This window comes from Oreochromis niloticus, linkage group LG13, assembly GCF_001858045.2.
Source record: "Oreochromis niloticus isolate F11D_XX linkage group LG13, O_niloticus_UMD_NMBU, whole genome shotgun sequence".
NCBI classification, from domain to species: Eukaryota; Metazoa; Chordata; class Actinopteri; order Cichliformes; family Cichlidae; genus Oreochromis; species Oreochromis niloticus.
This window is the reverse complement of record NC_031978.2, coordinates 10039076-10061540: the sequence shown is the minus strand read 5'-3', so window position 1 is coordinate 10061540 and position 22465 is coordinate 10039076. Positions and strand designations below refer to the sequence as shown.

At 38.9% G+C, this 22465-nt stretch overlaps 1 protein-coding gene across 1 annotated transcript in view; it reads left to right on the top strand.

Moving 5' to 3' along the window:
- Positions 1–15078, top strand: part of anapc1 (anaphase promoting complex subunit 1) — a 55755-nt gene extending 40677 nt beyond the window's left edge. Inside the window, exons 46-53 of the mRNA XM_013271992.3 lie at positions 1199–1276; positions 2653–2720; positions 2870–3008; positions 4867–4953; positions 8667–8762; positions 9417–9606; positions 13858–13989; positions 14226–15078. Coding sequence (XP_013127446.1) covers positions 1199–1276; positions 2653–2720; positions 2870–3008; positions 4867–4953; positions 8667–8762; positions 9417–9606; positions 13858–13989; positions 14226–14368 — 933 coding nt within the window. The 3' untranslated portion in view covers positions 14369–15078. The remainder of the gene's footprint in view (positions 1–1198; positions 1277–2652; positions 2721–2869; positions 3009–4866; positions 4954–8666; positions 8763–9416; positions 9607–13857; positions 13990–14225) is intronic.
- Positions 15079–22465: the final 7387 nt, after the last annotated feature.

Below are 22465 nucleotides of genomic sequence, written 5' to 3'. Positions count from 1 at the left end.
TTACTCATTTTTTTTTTTTTTTTTTTTTTTTTAAGAAAAGGACTTCAGAGCAAAACCAGAGACTTTTGAAATGATGTGCTCTGAGCAGGAAAATTGTTTTGTCATAGTAGAACTGTTGTAGAGTGATGAAATGAGGAAGGGAGAAATGATGCAAGATCCTTCTTTGTAACCTCCATGCTGCCTCGAGCATTAGTGAATTTTAGCATGTCCAGCAAATAGTGTCTGCTCCAAAACCTTTTTCAGTTACTTCATATAGTTGTAGTCATTTTCATTAATATTTTAATGAGTCACTTATAATCTTTTCTTTGCTGGTTTTGTAGTTTGACAAAACACTGAGGAAGCCCAAGGAGATGGGAATTTACAAACTTCAAAAGACAACCACCATATAGAAGCTTCCATTCATCCATTTTTCTTCTGCTAATCCAGTTAAGAGTCATGGAGGGCTGGAGTGTATCCCAGCTGTAACAGGGCAAAAGGCACTGGTTGACAGTATGTTGTAGGGCTAGATAAACTGAACCTAATTTTTATTTGTGTACAGAATCATTACTTGAATCCCTTTGTGTGTCTTTTGCTTTTCATCTTCAACTGTTGCTAAAACTTATTCAACTGTTATTTGTGTTTTAAACTTCAAGTTCTATAAATTCTGCTGCTGGGAGAGATCAGTGACTGTGTAAATGTTTTCTACAGTCATTTAGAGAGATAAACAGTGAAGTATAGAATTGAATTGAACTCTATGCATTTCCACAGATAAAGAAAGATGGAGGCTTGTCAGGACTACCTTCAGTAGAATGGCTCAGTTAAATTTTAATCACAGTGGAGTGCTCAGTTAGTGTGTCTGTGTGTGTGTAAAAGTGTGTGTGTGTGTGCTTTTTAAGATCTGTGAAAACTTACTCAGACTTGGAGATGGTTTGTTTCAAAATGAATTTAAGTGAATGAATTTAGGGGTGCTGTCCCTCGTGTTGTTATGCTGTTACATTCACATACAATCTGCTATTCTATACTGCTGTTGCAGTTTCTTGGTGACACTGCGTGTAAATATAGATCAAATATGTATCGTTTCTATGTTTCAGTACTATAAAATATTATGTGTATTAATACCCTGTACTGATAAAAGGGTCATAGTGCAATTGTAAGGTGCTTAGAGATCTTACAGGCTAACTTTGTGAGTGTGAGTGACAGTATTTCCTCTTTTTTTCAGGAGACTAAGTGGTATGACGAGACAACAGTAGAACTGATGGCTCCTACCTTGCTTCCTGAGCTGCAACTTCTCAAACGGGTAAAGCCAGAGAATAGTTGTTCTTCTTCTTTGCCTTTATTTGGCTGCTGCCTGTAGGGGTTGCCACATTTCCATCCATCCATCCATCCATGCATTGATCCATCCATCCATCCATTCAGAACACCTCAACCTGGCAGCATCCTTGTCAGATTCCTGAACCACCTCAACTGGCTCCTTTTGAAGTGGAGGGGAGTAGTGGCTATACTCTGACCCTCTCCCGGATGGCTGAACTCCTCAGCCTATCTCCAAGGGAAAGGCCAGCTACTCTTCAGAAAAAGAAGAGTAGCTGCTTCCACTGCTTGTATCCACATTCTCATTTTGGGTCACTATCAAAAGCTTGTGACCATAGGTTAAGGTGATACAGATCAACCTGTAAATGAAGCGCTTGACTTTTACTCTTAGCTTTCTCTTCACCACGACAGCCTGGTACAGCGTCCACATCATTACAGTCGTAGCACAAATCCGTCTGTCATGCTCCCACTCCCTTGTGAACAAGACCCCGAGATACTTAAAATCCTCCACTTGGGGCAGTAACTGGTCCCTGACCCAGAGTGGGCACACGCCACCCTTCTGGCTGAGTGCCATGGGCTCAGACTTGGAGGTGCTGATTCTTATTCCCGCCACTTCACACTCTGCTGCGAACCGCTCCGGTGCTAGCTGGAGGCCACCGCCCGATGAAGCCAACAGAATCACATCATCTCCAAAAAGCAGAGACAAGATTCTGAGACTGCCCAAGTGGAAGGCTTCCACCACTTGACTACACCTAGAAATTCTGTCCATAAAAAAAATTATGAACAGAATAGTTGAGAATAGGGCAGCCATGGACGAGTTCAACGCCCACAAGACTGACTTATTGCAGGCTATGCAGACAACACACCTGCAATGGTTGTATAAGGATCGAATAGCTCGTAGCAACGGGCCAGACACCCCCTACTCCCGAAGCACCTCCCTTCAGAACATTTCGAGGGACACAGTCGAATTCCAAATCCACAAAACACATGTAGACTCGTTGGACAAACTCCCATACACCCTAAAGGGGGTAAAGAGCTGGTCTAGTGTTCCGCGACTGGGCCAAAAACCGAGGTTCAACCAACGGACAGACTTTCCTTTCCAGCACCCTGGCAAAGACTTTCCTGGGAAGGCTGAGGAGTGTGATCCCCCTATAGCTGGAGCACACACTTTGGTCCCCCTTATCGAAGATGGGAATCTCACCCCGTTCCTGCAATCATCTTTTGTTCTCTAGAACAGAAGTTTACGGTCTCCTTATTAACAGCACTGATTTCATATGCCACCCAAAATCATTTTAATTGCAGTAATCATTTCTGGACTTCTTAAAAATCTCTTTTTTGTAATTTTTGTCAATATATTTTTTTCAGGTAAAAGTGAAAGGACCGCGTTACTGGGAACTGTCTGTAGACCTCAGCAAAGAAACACAGCATCTAAAGCAAGTATAGAGAGAACATATATAACTTTGGGAGAGGTTTACAGTAATGATTCTGCTAAATGATAAGGACCATATTCCTTCTTTTTATTGTAAATGTATAAGTGGAATCTAAGTGGAAATGCAAATCTTATTTTTGTTATCTCTCTAAGGTCCATCTTGTCGAGAGATGGGGTGTTGTATGTAAAACTACGGGCTGGCCAGCTGCCCTACAAGGACGACCCTCAAGGTTGGAAGAGCCTGCTAGCCACCACAGTCAACCACCGCAACTCTGGAGTCAAAGCCTTCAAGGTAAAACTGTCACACCAACCTGAAAATCATAACAACATACCAGCCTGAGGGTTATATTATAAAGGAAGTTCAACATGAACAGGCTTTCATTGTGTTAGGTAATGTGGCTAAACCTAAAACCCCAGTCGGAGAGAAGTTGTATTTGCAGTTACCTCCGACTACAGTAATTTCCACTGCTATAACTTTACATTTGGGCTTCATTCATGATATTAGCAACGTAATCAACTTCCTATGTATAAATCATATTTCCCCAGCAGAAGATTACACTTAAAATATGCTGTAAATAAAAAGAATTGGAGAAAAACAGCTGATATTAAACTGAAAGTCAGAACATAACCTGTTGTCATTCATGTTATGTGTTCAGCTTATGTTACCATGGTGATTTAGCTGGTGAAAAAGCCATATTTGTGATACAGGAAACACTGACTTGGAGCTCAGCGTAGGTGCTAACCGATCAATTTCGTTTCATTGTAAACTCTGAAGCAACTGTGCTAAATGAAATAAATATCCACCTTTTTAAAAAATTAGATTAAGTTTGCTACTATCAACCAGAGCATCAGCATTGTATTGACTTTCTGTAGTGTACTTGTTAGTGTTTAGAGTCCATTAACATGTGGCAGGTTAATGAAGGCTTTAGTACATTTTTATGTAGGTTTATAGGTTTTGTAAGCATTATCAAGCTTTTTTTGTTTATGCTTTTCTCCTAATACACATAGACCAAAATCTACAGGTGGTGGAAAATTTTAGATGCGTTGTAGTTGAAGTGAGAAAATTTTATCTTACAAATTTGAAAAGAACAGCCATTTTATTCTTAGTTTTCTATAGGTTATCTTATTTTTTTCGTGTCTCTCCCTCTTTAATAGACAAAGTTTTACCACACAGTGCCAAATGCAAAGCTCACCTCAACTTGGACCGCACTCTTGTTAGTTTGCATCTTTCCAGTGAATTCATCTGCAAACGAGCTCCTTCAACAATTTGCTTACTGTACTGCACACGGCTTTCAGAAGCCTGAGATAAGCAAGGGTAGAGAGTCGGATACTACTAATCCACAGATGCTCGTAGCGCCCTTTTTCTTTTAGATTTATAATCTGCATTAATAACTATAGTTCCATCAACTGAGGGGCCAGATGCATCTTACAGATCCTGTGTCAGATCTTTGGTATATATTTTCCTATTTCTTAAGAACATGACTTTGATATACTGTTGATTTGCAGTTAATAGTTTGGGGGGGGTTTTTCTATACCAATCCCTACCAATTTAAGTTTTCCATTGCATTTTGTTTCTTACAAACGCTTCTTTAAAAATTGATTTGAAAACAGACAAACAAATTAATAGGAGTGACTGGAAATGAATTGACCTCCTCCCCAGTGAATGCTTGTGTCCAGTCTTGGCAGGTTGTCACTACATGTTCAGTAGGCAGCTGTGTGGTTGACAGACTATTTACTGGTTTCCTGATGGTCTCAGTGTACGCTGTCAATATACTTAGAAGTCCAGAGGGGGAAAAACAAACACTATTTATTCCACTTGTCCACACTCTCCTCCTCCCCACTTAATTTCTTCTTCTATTTTCCTCTTTCTTTCTGATCTTCTCTGTTGAAATTTTACCATAGTTTCCTCTTTTTCCTCTGTTTTGTCTCGTGTTTATATAACACTTTAAGATGAATTTGATTTGTTTGAAAAGTGTTAATTAAGATTTTATTTATTTCTTCAGATCACATCTCTTGTGCCGCTTCCTTATATTAAATGTCTTCTTCCTTCAAATGCTTCTATATCTGTCTTTTGTATCCCTCCCCTTCTCTCTTTCTCCTTCATATGTTAATTTATAGTAATATTACAACTGTTTTATGTTTTTCTGCAGCCTGAAGCAATCTCTACGTTCACCTCTGAGCCAGCTCTTGTCTCCTTTGCCGAGCTCTTCTGTAAAACTTCTGAAGGGATGAAACATGTGAGTTTTACATCCAGAAATAGATATGGATACACTCTGAAGGCAAGTTTCCTCCATAATTGCTTATCCCTGCAGTCATGTTACTGTTGTGGGTGAGCAACAGAGCGCCTGTGGCTCACAAGGAGTATAATGATATTGCAAAACACTCAACCTTAAACAGATTTTTTTTTTCCTTAGGAGATGCCAGCTCAGTGGTGAGTTGTGGTTTACTGTAAGATTTCTAAAGCAAATGTGTTGAATATAAATACAAACAAAGGGTGTTTTCATTTATCCAGATGCATCCAGCGTTTTCCCTTTTTTTCTTTTTTTTAACAGAACCGATCATTTTTACCCCTCAGTCGTAAAAGTCTGATGGGTTATTATCATCACCCCACCAGGCGGGAGGCTGGCTCCTTGCACCTCATATTTCTGAATTCGATAACCTGAGATCAAAGCGATGCAAGAGCTTCAAACTCTTGAAGGAGTTTGATTCTCAGTGACCTTGACCTCAAGGTCAAAATAGCTTTTCTGAACAATCTTTTAAATGCAATAACTGAAGAAAGAAATTCCAAATTAATAACATAGGTGCTTCTACTCAAAGTCTTGGATGAATTTGATTCTTGGTGACCTTGATCTCAAGGTCAGAATAAGTTTTCTGAAATGCAATAGCTTGAGAAAAACTGCAAAAATGCACCATAGCTGTGCCTACTAGGAGGCTGAGGGGTAACACTTCGCAGTTGCCAGTATTTTTAGAGAGTTATTCCAGACAAGCGTTTGTCAATTTTCCAAGGAAGCCTGACCTTTCAAAGGAATTTAATCATTTTATATCTCACAGCTTTGTTGTTAACATAGTTGGCAATGAAATATAGTTACATTGTAAACAAAACTCCTCTACCCTTTAGAGTAAACAAGGAGCCAAGATTGTGGAGGAGCTCTGACTTAAGCAATGGAAAAATACAAAAAGCTAATTAAATATCTTCCCAGATTCATGTTAGACAAAACCCGAATAGGTCAGTTTTGTGTTAGATAAACAACAATTTTCATACACCATGTATTCCTGTATCCTGATTCAGGTCTTGTGCAGGACAACCCATCCATGAGCATGATTTTATATTGTTACAAATATATTAAAAAGAATTGTTCTGTATATAAAGAATAAAGACAATTTCAGGAAACTGCTATAGCAAACGATAAACATAAAGATGAAAAATCAAGGAAAACTAACTACAGGCAACCATATCAGCCTTTAGAGGAGATGAGCGTAGATTAAAAGCAGATAGGAAGCATTGACCAGACTCTGTGTCGGTTTTTTATATGGACTCTGTGTCGGTGTTTTATATGTTTACAAATGTAATGTGTCTGTACAATCACACACAAAACAAGTTTCAAGTACAGCTACAGTAGATCTTGGTAGAAATGTGGGAAATATTCAAGACCTTGACTTTGAGTCAACATCCCAACAAGAGTGAAATAACAGGCATGCACATGACCCTCTGAGGCCAGTCTGCATAATGCACATATGCTGAAGTTTTCCAAGTATCATTTTTCCTGTATTCATTACTTTTAAGTTGAGTATATTAGCAGATATTTGTTGATCAGCTCTAAATATTTGCTACTAGTTTGCAAATATAGAGGCAAATATAAGGGCAAAGTATTGAATAAATTCAAAACTCACCCAGGTTATTACCCCTTAACATACCTGCACGCGTCATTTTAACATCTGTACTATATTTCACCTCAATTTTGACCTCAAAATCACACATTCTGTGCCTTTAATGAGCTGATCATTACTTTTAGTAATAAATTTGGTAAAAGTGAAATCACAGAACTCGCAAAAAAGATTGGTTATGAAGCAAGAATAGTTTTTAGGATATTTCAGTCAAAACAGGTTTGCATCCAAGCTTAATGAAAAAAATAAACTGTAATGATGGCCAAAAAATGCTTACCTTACAGCTGGTTGACTTTTAGGTGCTTGAAATATGGCACAAGTTGTACATGCATTCTATAGATTGTTCTGACCAATGCTTGATCTTCTTATTAATCACTTGACTCTTATTTTGAGTAAAGTGGCTGCTTTGTCACATCTGGGTAATTGGTTAGATTGCACGGAGGTCATTGGTTTCAACTTGCATGGTGAAATGGAAGAAAATTAATCATGTTGAAGCATAGTGTTCTGTAATTAAATTTAAGAACAGGAGGATATCTCTTTGCTCTTCGTCTAGTTTATCAGTTCAATCTCAGCATTTCTGCTTCTGCATCTTCTACTTTTACTTGTTTATTAAATGTAAACATAGTCTGTGAATTCAGGAAATTGTTTTCTGGCGTGTAATTGCAAGATTTGTTGCTGTCTGGTATCAATGTGGTGTGAAATAGCTCCATGCCTAGAATATAAATATACAGATCCCAACAGGCTCCGTATTTCTCCTTGTCAATAGAGTGTGCCTAAAGTGAACAGATGGTCTTAAAAGTAATGAATTTAGTTTTTAATCAGTGTTTAGCTTCTATATAAGGAAATGATCAAGATGTGTTCTGCGGTCTGCACAAACTTCAGTTAAATTCATACAATTTTAGACGGCGACACAATTTAATACACTAAACATGTGGCTGACTGCAGGCTTTCAGCTTGAATTCAAGGGTTTTAACAAAAGTGTTGCATTCATTGTTTAGGAGAGAGAGCCATTTTTACCCCTTAGCTATAAAAGGCTGATTGGTCACCCGCCGGGTGGGCAGGCAGTGTGGCCAACCAAGTTTGTAAATGTGATAACTTGAGAACGAAGAGATTTTGTACGATTTTGAAATTGATACCAACGGGTGTATCTACTAAAAATCTTCTGATCTTAGCGACCTTGAGATCGAGGTCAGAGGTCCAGTTTTCTGAAAATCTTGTGAATGCGAATGAAACTGGAGAACAAGGCGACGTAGGATCTTGAACGTCCATAGGTGTATTTACTAGGAGGCTGTGGAGTTCAAATGTTGAACTTGCATTTGGTACCATTGCCCTGGAAATCTCAATATAAGGCCCAATGAGATGTTAATGCAAATGAAAGAGACTGTTAGGAAATCAAAATCAAAGTAAACCAATCACCTTTAAAAGAAGGAATCCATCGGTCAGCCAGTTAAGAAAAACCCCTTCACAAAATCTATCAAGAAGACTCCTTCATTGATGTAAATGCAGGGGGTTTACAACAAGGTGCAAGCCAGAAAACACTCAAAAGAGCCTGCACATTTCTGAGAAAAACATCCCTTGGACAGATGAAAGATTAGCTTGTACCAGAATGATGGGAAAAGAAAAGTATGGAGAAGGAACTCATGATCTGAAGCATACTAATTCATCTGTAAAACATAGTAGGGACAATGTTATATGGTCATATAGGCCTGTATAGCTGTCAAAGAAACTTGGTTACTCTTGGTTATTGATTATGTGACAGAAGAAGTAGCAGAATATATTGTAAAGTGCACAGGGCTATACTCTCTGCTCAGATCCAAAAAAGTGCTTCAGAGTGGAAATGGATAATGACACAAAACATACTCCAAATATAGTCCAAAGGTTTCTCAAACAGGAGAATATGGACATTTTTCAGTGGCCAACAGTATAAGCGGTTAATGCACATATTTAGTAAACCTAAACTCTTTTGTAAAGCTTAGAAGTCTGAACTTAAATCGCATCCCTTTTTTGAGAGGGAGACATATTTTTCTGTATTGTCACACGCATACTCCATGTTTTGTCTTTGCAGAGAGAAGATACTCTAGTGTTGTTCTCAGCTATGCTGTACGAATGTGTGACGCAGGAGTGTCCAGAGATGCTGCCCACGTATATTGCTATCGAGCAGGTAACGCAAACACACAGATTATGTGAGAAAGAGGCGACTCTTCCCTGTCAGTACATTTTAGCAATTGTAGAGCAATTAAACAACCAAGTAACAATAACACAAATGTTCCATAAAAGAAATTCCATGAAATGAAATACTGGTGTATGTCAGGTTTGCTTAAGTTTTAAATTACTAAGGGAAATGGACTGAAAAAACATTTACCTTAAAGTTTGAAAATTCATTTACAAACACGTAATATTCTTTGAATCGTGGTTATCAAAAATCTAGACCAATAACAGGGTATAACTGTATGTCTATACATCATACATATGTATATATATCAGATAAATTGGAAGGTGTATTAGAATGTCAAGTAGTCTTTCCTACTTTTTAGTTTTACCTGTTATATTTAAAGTTCCTTTGTCTCATACCACCAAATTTTTATAGGCAGTTTTTTCCCCTGGAGTACAGAGTGTTGTTTTGTATTTTTAAAATAAAAATTCATACAGAAATAAAGCTTTGGCAAATAAACCACAAAAAATAAGCTAATTTCCTAATCAAATCATTTTGCAAGCTTTTTAAATATCCACTTCTAGATAGGCCTGACAGTCCTTCAGTAAGTGCTCTACATCTGTTGAGACACATGAACACATTGCCTTTGCTGGTGTCTCTCAGGCAGTGTCAGCTCTGCGTCGGGGTGACTTGCTGCAGACCTTTCCCTTGTGGCAGTTGCGTCTGGTAGTGGAATTGTGGGACAGCAGGATGCAGCGAGGTCCTGCAAACCGCCGCGACACCCTGCTTACCTCTGAATTTCTGCCGGTCATGAAGAATGCGGTGGATGCCACACTCGACAGCTGGCTCAAAGGTGAAGAGAGATTACATGTTCAGACCTTTTCTTTAATTGGGTCCACAGTTTTATTTTGAGGGTTTTTTTGGACAAAGACACATTTTTGCGTAAACCACCACAAGTGTTGAATTTGTATTTTTCATTGAGATAGAAGAAGAAATGAAGAGAGATCAGTTCAAATGAAGGAGGCCATTGTTAGACAGAGAAACCCGAGTAAACCTATTAGAGAGGAAACACTTTAGGAGTGACCAGACAATCAATCCGGTGCATTCTTAAAACGGATGAATGCACTGGCCACCTCAGCAACACCCAAAGGCCTAAAAGAGCAGAGAAGATAACTAAAGTACATAATGACAGAATTATTTCTGTGGTTAAGAAAAAACAACAACTTCACAACAGGGCTATACTCGAACCCGAACCATAGGATATCATAACCCAAAGCACAGGATGACCTGACCCAAAGGATAAAGAAAGAGAAACCTTGAGATCCCATTGTCTTGAGAAAGACTTTCTCAAGGCAATGGGATATTCTTCAATGGTCAAGTCAGTCATCTGATCTTAACCTTGTAGAGCATGCTTTTCAGTTGTTGAAGACAAAACTGAACATAGAGACCCACAAACAAACATTTGCTAAAAGCAGTTAGTAAACGCCTAGCAATGCATTTAAGGGGAAAGGGAATCCACTGTGACTGTGTACAGAGGCATAACTAGAAAAATGGTCTTCATTCAACAAATTATGGGCCTAACTGTAAGAGGGGTAATTCAAGGATTAATGAAGAGAGGTTAAATCTTACAAACCTTTAAACTAAAGACTCTGTGCTCTGGTTGAAACTAAAAATAGCCTAGTCAGGTCACAGAGGACTAATTGATAGTGTTTGATAATTTCTTTTAGCAGTTAAACCCAAGGTCACTAACTGTGTCTGCACTTGGTGTAGTTAATGATTAATCAAGATGTGACAATCATAAAAATTAATAATGAAAATGACTTATTTCTTCCTGGATCAAACACTCAGGGTGCATTGCAGTCATGTATAAAAACTGTTTTATGTATAACATGTTCGCCCTCCCAAAAATAAAAGCTGATGTCTTTTATGTGCTAACAGGTCAGTTCCTGAGTTGAGGTTTTTGGTGTTTGCTTGCACAAACATCTGTCTTGCAAAGATCACATCTGTAACTAATTCTTTTTACCCAAAGCACTGCTGTTAAAATGTTAAGAAAGGAATGTTTCAACTCCAAATACATTCTTGACCAGCAGAGATGGGGCTTTCCTCTGTGCTGTGTAACAAAGAATCTGTTTGCATTTCTTGTCTGGTTGCATTTACACCACGTTTAAACAGATGTAAAGACGTGCTGAATGTGTTGGTAGAAGAAAGCATATGATGCGGGACAGATTGCTGATGTTTGCTGCTACAGATGTCTGATGTGGGTATCAATTGATGGTATCAAGATGAAAACAACATGAAGAATGCTGAGCAAAGGCTCAGATGTCTTACGCTATTCAGTAACACATTTAGCAAACACAACTTCTGCTCACTGTGGGTCCTGCTCTCTGTTGAGTTGAAACGGTGTTAATAATTCTCTCACTCATTGAATAATAGGTGGATTGTTTTTTCAAGTGTTTCTTACTATATATCAACAACGTTGGGGGGAATTTTTCAGATCTCAGGTTTTAGACTGTCCTAAATGCTCCATTTATTTATTTATTCATTCATTTATCCATCTTTATTTTTCCCCCCTTCATTCTTGAATTTCTATAATCTCCTTTCAGCTGCTCCTTTTGGGGTTGCCACAGTGGATCATCTTTCCATCTCATCCTATCCCTAGTGCCCTCCTCTGTCATACTAGACAGAGGAGAAAACTACTTCATGCATTTATTACTTCTACATGGGACTATTGTAATTCATTATTATCAGGTTGTTCTTAAAGTTCTCTGAAAAGCTTTCAGTTGATCCAAAATACCGGAGCGAGAGTAGTGATTTGGCTTTTCTTCTATGGCTCCCTGTTAAATTTAAAATCTTTCTCAATGACAAGGTCTTCAATAATCAGCCACCATGATATCTTAAAGATTTCCTTGTACTTTATTTCCTCGTATTTTCCAGGCACTTTGCTCTCAGACTGCTGGCTTACTTGTGGCTCCTAGAATTTCTAAAAGTAAAATCATATACAGAGCCTCCGGCTATTATGGACCTCTCATGTGGAACCAGCTGCCAGTCTCCCATAATTTGGTAGACAGGCATCGTCATTAAAAGGGGGTTGTTTTCACTGTTGCCTAGTGCTTGTGCATAGGGGATTATCTGATTAGTGCAGTTTTCTCTGTAATATTGTAGGTGACCTTTGTTTTCATGTTGTTTTGTTTGATTAAAATAGAGTTGAGTGGAGCAGGAAATTGGCGTAATAGTCAACTTTAAGGACAATGTGGCAAGTTGTATGAGAGAGAAGGCCACCATATGACAGGTGTCAGCTGAGGAAAGTCAGCTGCTAGCTAGACATTGTTCAAAAGCAACCAGTTTTTTTTTTTCTAGAGAGATATAGATATAGATAGATAGATATAGATAGATATAGAGATATAGATAGATATAGATAGATATAGATATAGATAGAGAGAGAGAGAGAGAGAGAGAGAGAGTGAGCATTTGTTTTTGCTGTGCCTGCATGTGACAAAGACTTGGCTCTGCTGAGCAGCAGTGTCACATGCTGAATATTTCACAGGCAGGATGTGTTTCAGCTTGTTTTCCTGTAACGGGTGTAGCACATTAATGTCATAGTTTAGAAGTTAAACAGCCTGTGTGTATAGTTAAACAAACACACATTCCATCACAGAATTTGCACACACAAGTACACTAACACACCCTCATGGTAATAAATGCACAATAAGCAGCGTGGGAAACAGGTGAAGTAGTTGGATGAGACTGCATTCATGAAATAATTCAAACATGCCTTTACTTTTATGTTTTGTGACGCCTCTCGCCTCTGGCAGACAGCTGAAAGGAAATCCAAACTAGCTTGACCTCAAGCATCAGGAATGTTGAAGTTCTCTGGAACTCAACCATGAATGAAATATGTATCAAGAGCTTGCTTGTTATTTTTATGATTCTAGTTTCAACCCTTGTATCTTTCTGAGAAGTGACTGCATGTAGCAGTGAATTCATTCATAAAAGATACTGAGATACACAAGAAGTCACAGATATTTCCCAGTGAGAGTCTTTGAATTTCATGCAATGCTGAAAGGGATTATTATCAATTAAAGATTAGTTTTGAATTGCGTTTTTAGAAAACGTAAGGAAATTCAGCAGTGTAGGACTTATTTTTCTGTGACCTTTTCTCACACAGCTGTTCTGAGAGAGACAGAGATTTCCACCCTTAAAATCACCAGGGACATTTCCTGTTGAGATATATTTAAGGATGCGTGCATAGCCTGGGGACAGAAAACACATTTCTACAGTCTTGTGACATGATTACACAGTTTTGAGGTAAATTGGCTTGCTTGAAAGTAAGTCAAGGGGTGAATTTTCATGCCACATGCAGCAAATGTGCAGAATTGCATATTTGCCACATGGCTTGCTGACACGACGCACATTCCAGATAGCAACAAGTAAAGTTTGTTGTTTTTTTTCTACAAAATGTACTTGATAACGTCAATGCCACAGAGAGCACACCATGAGTCTGTTGTTCTATCTGCTGTCACCTTTGCTAAAGTGGAACTGTAAACAGAGTTTAAATACTGCCTGTTGAACAGCTGCTACTTTGTTTTTAAGCAGCCTTTTATTACTCCAGTTTCAGTGCAGAACTGTCCTTCATAAAGTCCTTGGCTCTTGCCAGATCACTGGTGCTAAGCGTCAGTCTGGCCTAAGAGTTCCAGAGGGATAACAAGCGGATATCCTCTTTTGGGATAGTGAAAACTATGGGTCCTCTGGTTTTAGGCACAAAATCACTTCTTTTTTCTGTTTTTAGTTTTCTTTTATTCATTCACTCAATGCCTGTAATCCATATTGGCTCACTCTACCATGTATGAGCAAAGAAGACAAAAACATGACAGGTATCAGCATTAGTTTTTCGTTATTCTTACTAGTCTCAACATACTCAAAACATTTGGAAAACATTAATAGTACAATTGTGTTAGTACTGTGACACAGCTGATTTGAAGAAAAGAAAGAAAGAATGGAAAAGGGCATTTTCTAGTAAGATATTTGATAACCGGTATAAGCTTAAAAACAAACAAACAATGTAAATAAAAAAATATCTGTGTCTCGTCTTTGTTTTCTCTCCTAGAAAACAGCTCGGTGTTGGGGACCTACATGAAGGGAGAGGCACTCTCAAAGGACACCCAATCAATCATGTTGGCCTGCTTCTTGGTGTACCGGTCAATCCCCTACCTCAAGAACGCACACACACAGCTGGAGGGTAAGACAAACATATGCTCACATGAAACTGCATTTGTACATTTGCATGTAAACATCCAGCATGCTGTTGACAGCATCAAGAGTTTATCTCCGTGACTTAGATCGCTACAATGTACCTAAGAGAGGGAAAGTAGCATTTCTGCTATCATGGTCGTACAGAGCTTGAAACCATTGTACAAAAAAATTAATATGATGAAAACTGTACACTTGTTTAAGGCTTTATTCTTTCACGTGCAGGCTGCAGCTCACTTGGGGACTTACTGTTACGTAGCAGCCAGTTGGGCATCCCTCTGAGAGATTTGCTGAGGCTGGTACCTGTCTTTCTGGGTTCTGCATCTGGACAACACACACTGCTGGGATTTCCACTGCAAGCATTTTGATCGTGATTCTCAGAACTTGTAAATGGGCTGGTAACCTCTCAGAGAAACACTTCAAAGCCTTACACTGCTAGCGCCTGTGGGACTGATTTTCTACCTGTAACAGCTGCAAACAGGTGCAGCACGTGGGACAAAATGTGAGCATTAGACATCTTTTGTCTAAATGCAGCATGGCTGCCTTGAATGGAGAAGAACTGACTTTTTCCCTCTCAGCCTCTAGGAAATGAAATAACTAAAGTAATTATCTTTGTAACATATTTGTATTTAGGTTGTTTTTTTTATGGTATAAAAAAGGTTTAGGCTGCAGTAAATCGTGCAGTTTAACCTTTTCAGATGGTTACTCAGAATTCCAGTGGCAGATAAAACAGAATGAACTGATCATCATAAAACTCAGCTGTTGTCATATACTAGTTTTCAAGCTGAGTTCAGTCGACTGGGTTGAGTGAAGAAGAAAAGCAAGAAAAGTCAATAAAAAGCAGAAGTACCTGCACACTCCATGAATACTGTTGTTATTCTGTGGCTTAATGTGGGAGAATGAGACTCCTCAACATAATCAGGACATCATCTGCCTTATTGTTTCCTCTTTTTTAAATCTCATTATGTCCACCACTTTGAAGATACTCTTTTTGAAAATGCTGCTGCATTTCCTGTGTTTTTATGTTTCTGACAAAGACCGGTTGCTTACTGCTCATTAAACCCTCACATGAACTACATTCATCTTTTTTGATGTGTTGTTGCCAGTGTCCGTCATGCTTGTTTATTTAGCTCAGATCTTACTTTTGTGGTGCAGCCTTGCATCAGTGTGGATAAGATAAAGGTCGCTTTTTAAGTGATGCATGAAACAAAATGGTCTGTGTTGTTTCAGGTGTCCTGCCACATGAAAGAAATCCCCTGATCTTCCAGTGATAGTTTTGTAGTAAAGCAATGTCCTCCACAGGTGGGACTCAGTTTGCTGGTTACTCACACTGTTACTTGCTTTAGTTTGCTTTGTGAGTCTTTACACCAACACAGAAACTGTGATATGGCCTGAGAACATGAGGTCAGCATCTAATCCTCTAAATTTTTGCCTTTATTTAACCAAACCATAATGCATAAAATTGTGGAAGTTTGAATTACGAATTCGTGTATCAATGAACACGAGAGGTAATCTGAATGGTCAGGTTAAAATGTGCTAGTAGTAACAAAAAAACACAATTTCTTATGAAGTATGTTATTCTGGTGTTTTCTTGAAGACATTTACAGACTTTTGTGTTTCTGTTGGATATTTGATGCTGAGTTTAGCCAGAAAATTTGATACCCTAGACTGTGGGACTTTCCTTAGCAGTTCATGACTGTAGCATAAGTGCTTAAAAATGCACTACTGCATGTAGTGGTGGAAATCCAAGTTAGTGAAAACTAACTGACCATTTCTTGACGCCTTTCTCTTCCAAAGTGCTCACGGAGTCAGATTTCTATAAAACAGTTTCACCAACAATGAGCAGAAATAAATTTTACATAAATGAAACGGGTAAAGACAGAAATTTTGAACAAAACTTAACTGATGTATATCTTAATAAGGATAATATTAACTGTGTTGGATATATCGAAATTCAAATATGGAGAAAAATAATAAATAGATTTCATTAAAAGGCTTTAAGGGACTGTAAGGTCACTAATCCTCACATTAATAGGCTAAAGCTGCAACAGTGGCTCAGTGTGGTTCCCAGATGCTTTTTCTGTAGTTGCTGGAGCGCCATCAGGTTTTAAGTCTTATTATCAAAGTAGCCTAGTTATGGTTGTCTATTCAAATGTGGATTAATTGCAAACAAGACCTTTTCAATACCCATTTTGTTCAAATTTAAATAAATATATCCAGCTGCAGCCCACATCCAAAGCAACATTACACTTCCTGTTTACAACTCCCAAAGAGTTACGGGAACTATAATAACATCAAAATCAATACCAACCCCTTTTTTCATGTTTTTCTATCAATATCTGGATATGTTGCTCTTCCACAATGTGTGTGTCCAAGTATTATAGGTGGAAAAACCCTACTTTAGCCTTTAAACTCTCCGAAAAGTCTTGGATTTTGATTCCGAGCTGAGTATGGAAATAATGTCATGTAGTTCCTGTGTGGGAGGGTTTGCAGTATGTGTTTAGCTCAGAGTCTTAGATCATTTCTAACCAACAGCTCTAAGAACATTCCAGAGCAAATGGAAAACATCCGAGCAAACAAGTGGCCCACACCCACCTCATAGAACTGCAACACACAGAGCATGCTAGCATCAAACTCTTCAGATAATATAGTGTAGTTGTAGTTTCCTATTTTTCAGCAAATTCTTGCTTCCATTTACAGAAGTTGTAGACGAGGTAAACGTTTCAGCTTCCAACAAATGCCAGTCATTTCCCTTATATTTTGTTAATTCAGTCACTATCCACACGTAAGACAGGTTATAATGAAGGACCAACAAGTGTCCTATCTATTTTTTTGAATTTACTCTTCCTCATTCTAAGGCTACATGCTATGGTTTGGGTGGACAAAACACAGGATTACAAGCATCTGTTAAGCACTCCTTTGGCTGGTCCACCCACATTTAAACACCATTGTATTTCCTGCTGTGCTAAACAAGTCTTTTCTGATGGTTTAAACCTTGAAAAGGCTCTAAAATAGCAACCAGACGTGACTCACATAGCTTTGAAGGATGAAAAAACATTTTCAGGGCCACGACTGAAGATCTGGAGTTTTATTTTGCTCAAGAAGACAATTGTGGTCATTCTATTATGTCTTTCTAAAATATTTCCTGGCTTTTATCTGAATTTGTCTGAACTGTTTGGGTGGATATGGTGCTTGAGTCTCCTTAAACACTAGTTCCTTTTCCTATCACAACGAGGCCCTTTCTTTAAAGAGACATAATATAAAAACCACCTTTGTTGGTTAGCCCCTATGTGCATAGGAACCCATGAGGATTTGGACACTGACATAATTTTTGTAACTGTACCTCTTTACATCACCACAGTGGATTTTCAACAAGATTTGATGGAAATGCAGACTCTCCGCTTTAATTAAATGGTTTAACAAAAGTATCTTAACCTTTTTTTTTTTTTATTAATTTTAGTCATTTTTATACATAGTCCCTCATTTTCAGAGGCTGAGACATGATTCCTCGTGTCATGTATTGAGGCATCTTTAAGTCAGAGCTTTGACTAGGCCACTCCAAAATCCTCATTTAGATTTTTTTTTTTTTTTGAGTAACTGAAAAAAGGTGGATTTTCTGGTATGTTTCAGATCATTGTTCTGCTGCATAACCCACGTGTGGTTGAGCTTCAGGGCACAAACTGACGGACCAATGGAAGTCTTCCTCAATTGATCTTCATTTCATTGCAGTTGCTAAATCAACATTGAAATTTATTCTCCTTTAATGGGGCTTTCAAAAGCTCATTGTCCAAATACTTACCTACCCGAACATTGGCAAGGGACTTTTTTTTTCTGCTTCCAGCTTTGAGTGTTTTTCCACATGTGTTTGTGTTTTGTTTTGTTTTCCTCCAGGCTTTTAAAGTGGGCTAAGCTCATATGGGAAAGAGTATTTGGTTGTTTTTTGTTGCCATGTTCCACAAATAAGACCTTACAAGTTTCCCAACCCCCCAAACATATGATGATATTGTTAACCAATGGTAACTAATTTCTGAAGCTAACCCATGGAGAGTTGTCTCTCAGGTCTACTGATTTAGCTACTTTTAGCTCACTGTTTTGGTTTTAAAATGACACAAAATAAAGCTCCCTAGTGATGGAGTATTTAGCAGCAGATGGACAACTATTGATAATGCGTAATGGGTAATAGATAATGACATGGGTATTTCCCAGTGGGGAATGATAATGAAACAGATAAAGTATCTTGCTCAGGTTAATAAATATTTGATCATGAGTAATGAGAGAGAGAAATTTCCCTCAGGAAACAATATTGGCTCACTAATAATGAATGCATCCTTGTCTGCTGAACATGTGAATTAGTTGCTTGTACCATGTTAACCATGGTGTGCTTTTAAGCTAATTATAATCAGTGTTAGCTTGCTTTGTTGACCCTAAGAGAGAAATTAAATGCAGCTTGCACCCTTCCTGCATGTTAATTTATTTAGTTTGCACATTCATACTTGCTGTTTCAAATTATCAAACAAATTGTAATAGTAGACAAAGATGAACCTAGTAAATACAAAATGCAGTGCCACTCTTGGCAACAAAAACTGCAATCAAGCATTGTGATAACTGCCAATGAATTGCACATCACTGTGGAGGAATTTTGGTCCACCCTTCTTTGCAGAATTATTATTAATTCAGCCTCATTGGAGGGTTTTCCTGCATGAATGACCTGTTTATGGTCACATTGAGGCATCTTTAAGTTAGGGCTTTGACTAGGCCACTCCAAAATCCTCATTTAGATTGTTTTTTTTTTTTTTGAGCAACTCAGAGGTGGACTTTCTGGTATGTTTCGGATCATTGTTTTGCTACATAACCCAAGTGTGTTTAAGCTTCAGGGCACAAACTGGTGGACCAGTGGAAGCCTTCCTCAAATGGTCTTCATTTCATTGCAGTTGCTAAATCAACATTGAAATTTATTCTCCTTCAGGATCTCTAGTTGAGAGCAACATTTATCGTTCCATTGGCCATGGCAAGTCGTCCAGGTCCTGAGGCAGCAACGCCCCAGAACATCACATTACCACCGCCGTGTTTTACTCTTGGTTTGATGAACTCCATTTTTGCCTGATCTCTTTCTTATTGTCGGATCATGAACACTGACCTTAACTGAGGCAAGTGAGGCCTGCAGTTTTTTAGATTGTTTTTCTGGGTTCTTTTGGGATCTCTTGGAAAAATGTTGGTAGATTTTCGACTCCTGGGAAGGTACACAATGTTCCTGTTTTTCTCTATTTGTAGACGATGGCTCTCACAATGGTTCACTGGAGTCCCACAGCTTTAGAAATGGCCTTGTAACCATTTCCAGACCGATGGAAGGTCAGCTGTTCTGGAGTTCCTTTCGGTTGTGGCATGATGTGTTGAGTTTTGAGATCATTTAGTCTGCTTCATGTTTTCAGACAGGTTCTATTTAAGCGGTTTCTTGGTTCAGCAGATCTGGCAGTAATCAGGCATGGGAGAGGCTAGCCACACTGAACTCGGCTTTCCCAAATATGTGGTGGTGTGGATGCTTTTTTCCCCCTTAATAAATGTAATGATCTATTTTCTTGGGTTATCTTAGTGTGATATCTATTTTTTGATTATCTGAAGCACAAAAGTTTGGCAAATATGCAAAAAAATAAGTAAATAAGTAAATTTTTTCTTTCTTTTCTTTTCTTTTTTTTTTTTTTTACAGCTCTGTAAATGTAGAGCTGGTAAACAACAATATACATAATCAAATTATTTCCAAACTGCTGACAACTGTTGACTTGCTCCTTATCTGCAATAACTCCTGTAAGATTATTGTTAAAGAACTCTGTTCTTGCATGCCAACAATGCCACCCATGTAGCATTGTGTTTGAGTGGTATCTAGTAACACACGGTGTAATTTGTAAGCTAACCAGGCACCCAGTGTCTGTGCTGCATGTTTAGCTGGGTGATTATCTGCATGTGGTTTCCTGGAAACGCATGCTGGTTCAGTCAACACGTCTTAACAAACATTCCAGAGAAAAGTCACATGATGTTAATCAGTAAACAGAGCCCAGGAACAGGAACTGGGATGGCCTGTGGATGTCTGTCAGATGATGAAAGTCTCGTGGTTTTAATAGTCCTCAAGTCTTGACTGAAGGCCGTTTAAATGACTGTACTTCTTTCTTGAACTTCCTTGTATCCCTACTGTTGTGATGCTGCAGGGCCACATGTGCTCTTGCAGAATAGTAGGCATCCCATATTTTCTGGGTGTGTAATGCCTCATGTTTACAGAGAAACTTTGTTTTGAACATTACAGCATGTGAATTGTTGTGGGAGTATATTCTTTTGCAGAAAATCTGTGTTTAGATCTTATCTCACAGTTTTTCCTCTGAATTTCACACATTCAGTGCAGTGTATGCCTGTGTAGATATCCAGTTTAAATTAAACAGTCAAAAAGAAACTAAAGTCTTCTTTAACTGGTCTTCATGTCATTGCGGTTGCTAAATAAAAAATAACAGCAGATAACACTCAAACAGAAAGCATGTTTCAGTGTGACTCACTTTACCTGCCGCCCAAGCAACATCTTGTCACCATCTCTCTGAGATGGCGAAGAGATCTGGAAGAAAAGTAACCAGTCCAGACAAAACCAAAAATTCTGAATGTCCTGTAGAATAGATCAAAGAAAAGAATAGATCAAAGAATCAAGAGTTGATTAAGAGTATATAAATAATCACTATTCTAACTGGATATGTATGACATTACTAATACTTGCAATACTTACTCATTTACCACAGTGGAAAACCCCTTAAAATAATAAAGAAAGGGAACCAGATTTTTGTCTTGACCTCATATTGAAAACATTATTGTGCCCCACAGAAAGTCAGCGCAAGAGCCAGCGCATCTCTAGTAAATTTGTGTTAAGACATCATTCTGTAACATTGCGTGGAAGCCTGTAACAGTGCCTCTGGACTGGCAAACTAAGATAGTAGTTCCCTTTTGAAGCAGGGAGGAAGCAAAGGGTGTGTTCCAACTTCAGGGAACACACCCCTCTGTGGGGAGGTCATTGCCTAGGTTCTCAAGAGGACTGTCTGTTCATTAGTTCAAACTCCAACTCAGGAGGCGCATTGAGGTTTCTGTCCTGGTTGTGGAAAACGTAACCAGGCCCTTATCCTCTCCAGTATATTCAAGCATGTGTGGGAGTTTACTCACCTATTCTATGTTTTGTGGACCTGGAGAAGGCATTCATTGGCATCCCTTAGGGTGTCCTGTTGGGGTTGCCTCAGGAGTATGGGATATTGGGCCTGTTGTTCCGGGCCATTCAGTCCCTCTACATCAGCAATGAGAGCTTGGCTCACATTGCCAGTTTCCAGTGGCTGTTGCCCTTTGTCACTAATTCTTGAGGGGCCTACAGTGGCAGATTTGATGGTCTTGGGATCTCATCTGCTGGCAGATGACGTGGTTTTGCTGGCTAAATCAATTAATGACCTCCAGCTTGCACCAGAGTGGTTTGCAACCTACTTTGAAGTGGCAGGAATGAGAATGAGCAACTTTTAAGTCTGAGGCCATGGTTCTTAGCCAGAAAAAAGGTATAGTGCTCAGTTTGGGCTAGGAAGGTGTTGCCGCCCTAAGTGTAGCAGTATCTCGGGGTCTTGTTCATATGTGAAGTGAAGTGGGACTGGAAGATTGACTGATGTGGCGCCTTCATTGTTGTGCATGTTGCACTGGTTGGGTGTGGTAAAGAGACAGCTAAGCTTGAAAGTGATTTGGTCAAGTGGTCAAGAGCTTTTCCCAAAGGGTAGCCCAATTCACACTAAGAGAGAGGGTGGGGAGGTGCTTGGAATAGAGCTGCTATTCTTCCACATTGAAAGGAGCCAGTTGTGGTGGTTCACCACACATCTGAGTGGGATGCCTTCTGGCATGCCTCCTGAGCGAGGTGTTTTGTGCATGCCCAATTTGGAGGAGGGCCTGGGGCAGACTAAAGACGTGCTGAATAGATAATATTTCTCAGCTGGCCTGGGGAACTCTTTGGTACCAGAGAGAAGATGATCCTGGCATCTCTTCTTAGACTGGTGCCCCTATGATCCATACCTGGATAAAGGGCTTAGGATGGAGGATCATAAATGATGGATGAATGGATACTGTTAAGGTAGTAGCGTAGGAATTTTTTATTTTTTAATTGAGAAGATAAAACACAAACAGATTAAAAGAAATATGCATTTACAGTCTTGGGAAACAGGCATGCTTGACTGAGTGCAGTGTTTGTAATACCAGTTCATTGAGCCTGTGGGAAAAGATCTGCCTCCAGAAGGCAAGGGGAAAAAAATTCAGTCGTGTTTGTTTCCACAATAAGCCAATTTAAGTGTGTCATGGGTGAACACGCCCTCACACTCTGGCTTTTCTCATGTCTTAACTTTACACAGAGGCGCACATAGACTTGTATTTTGTTTTAACCCTCATACAAACACAACTTGATTGTAGACCACCAA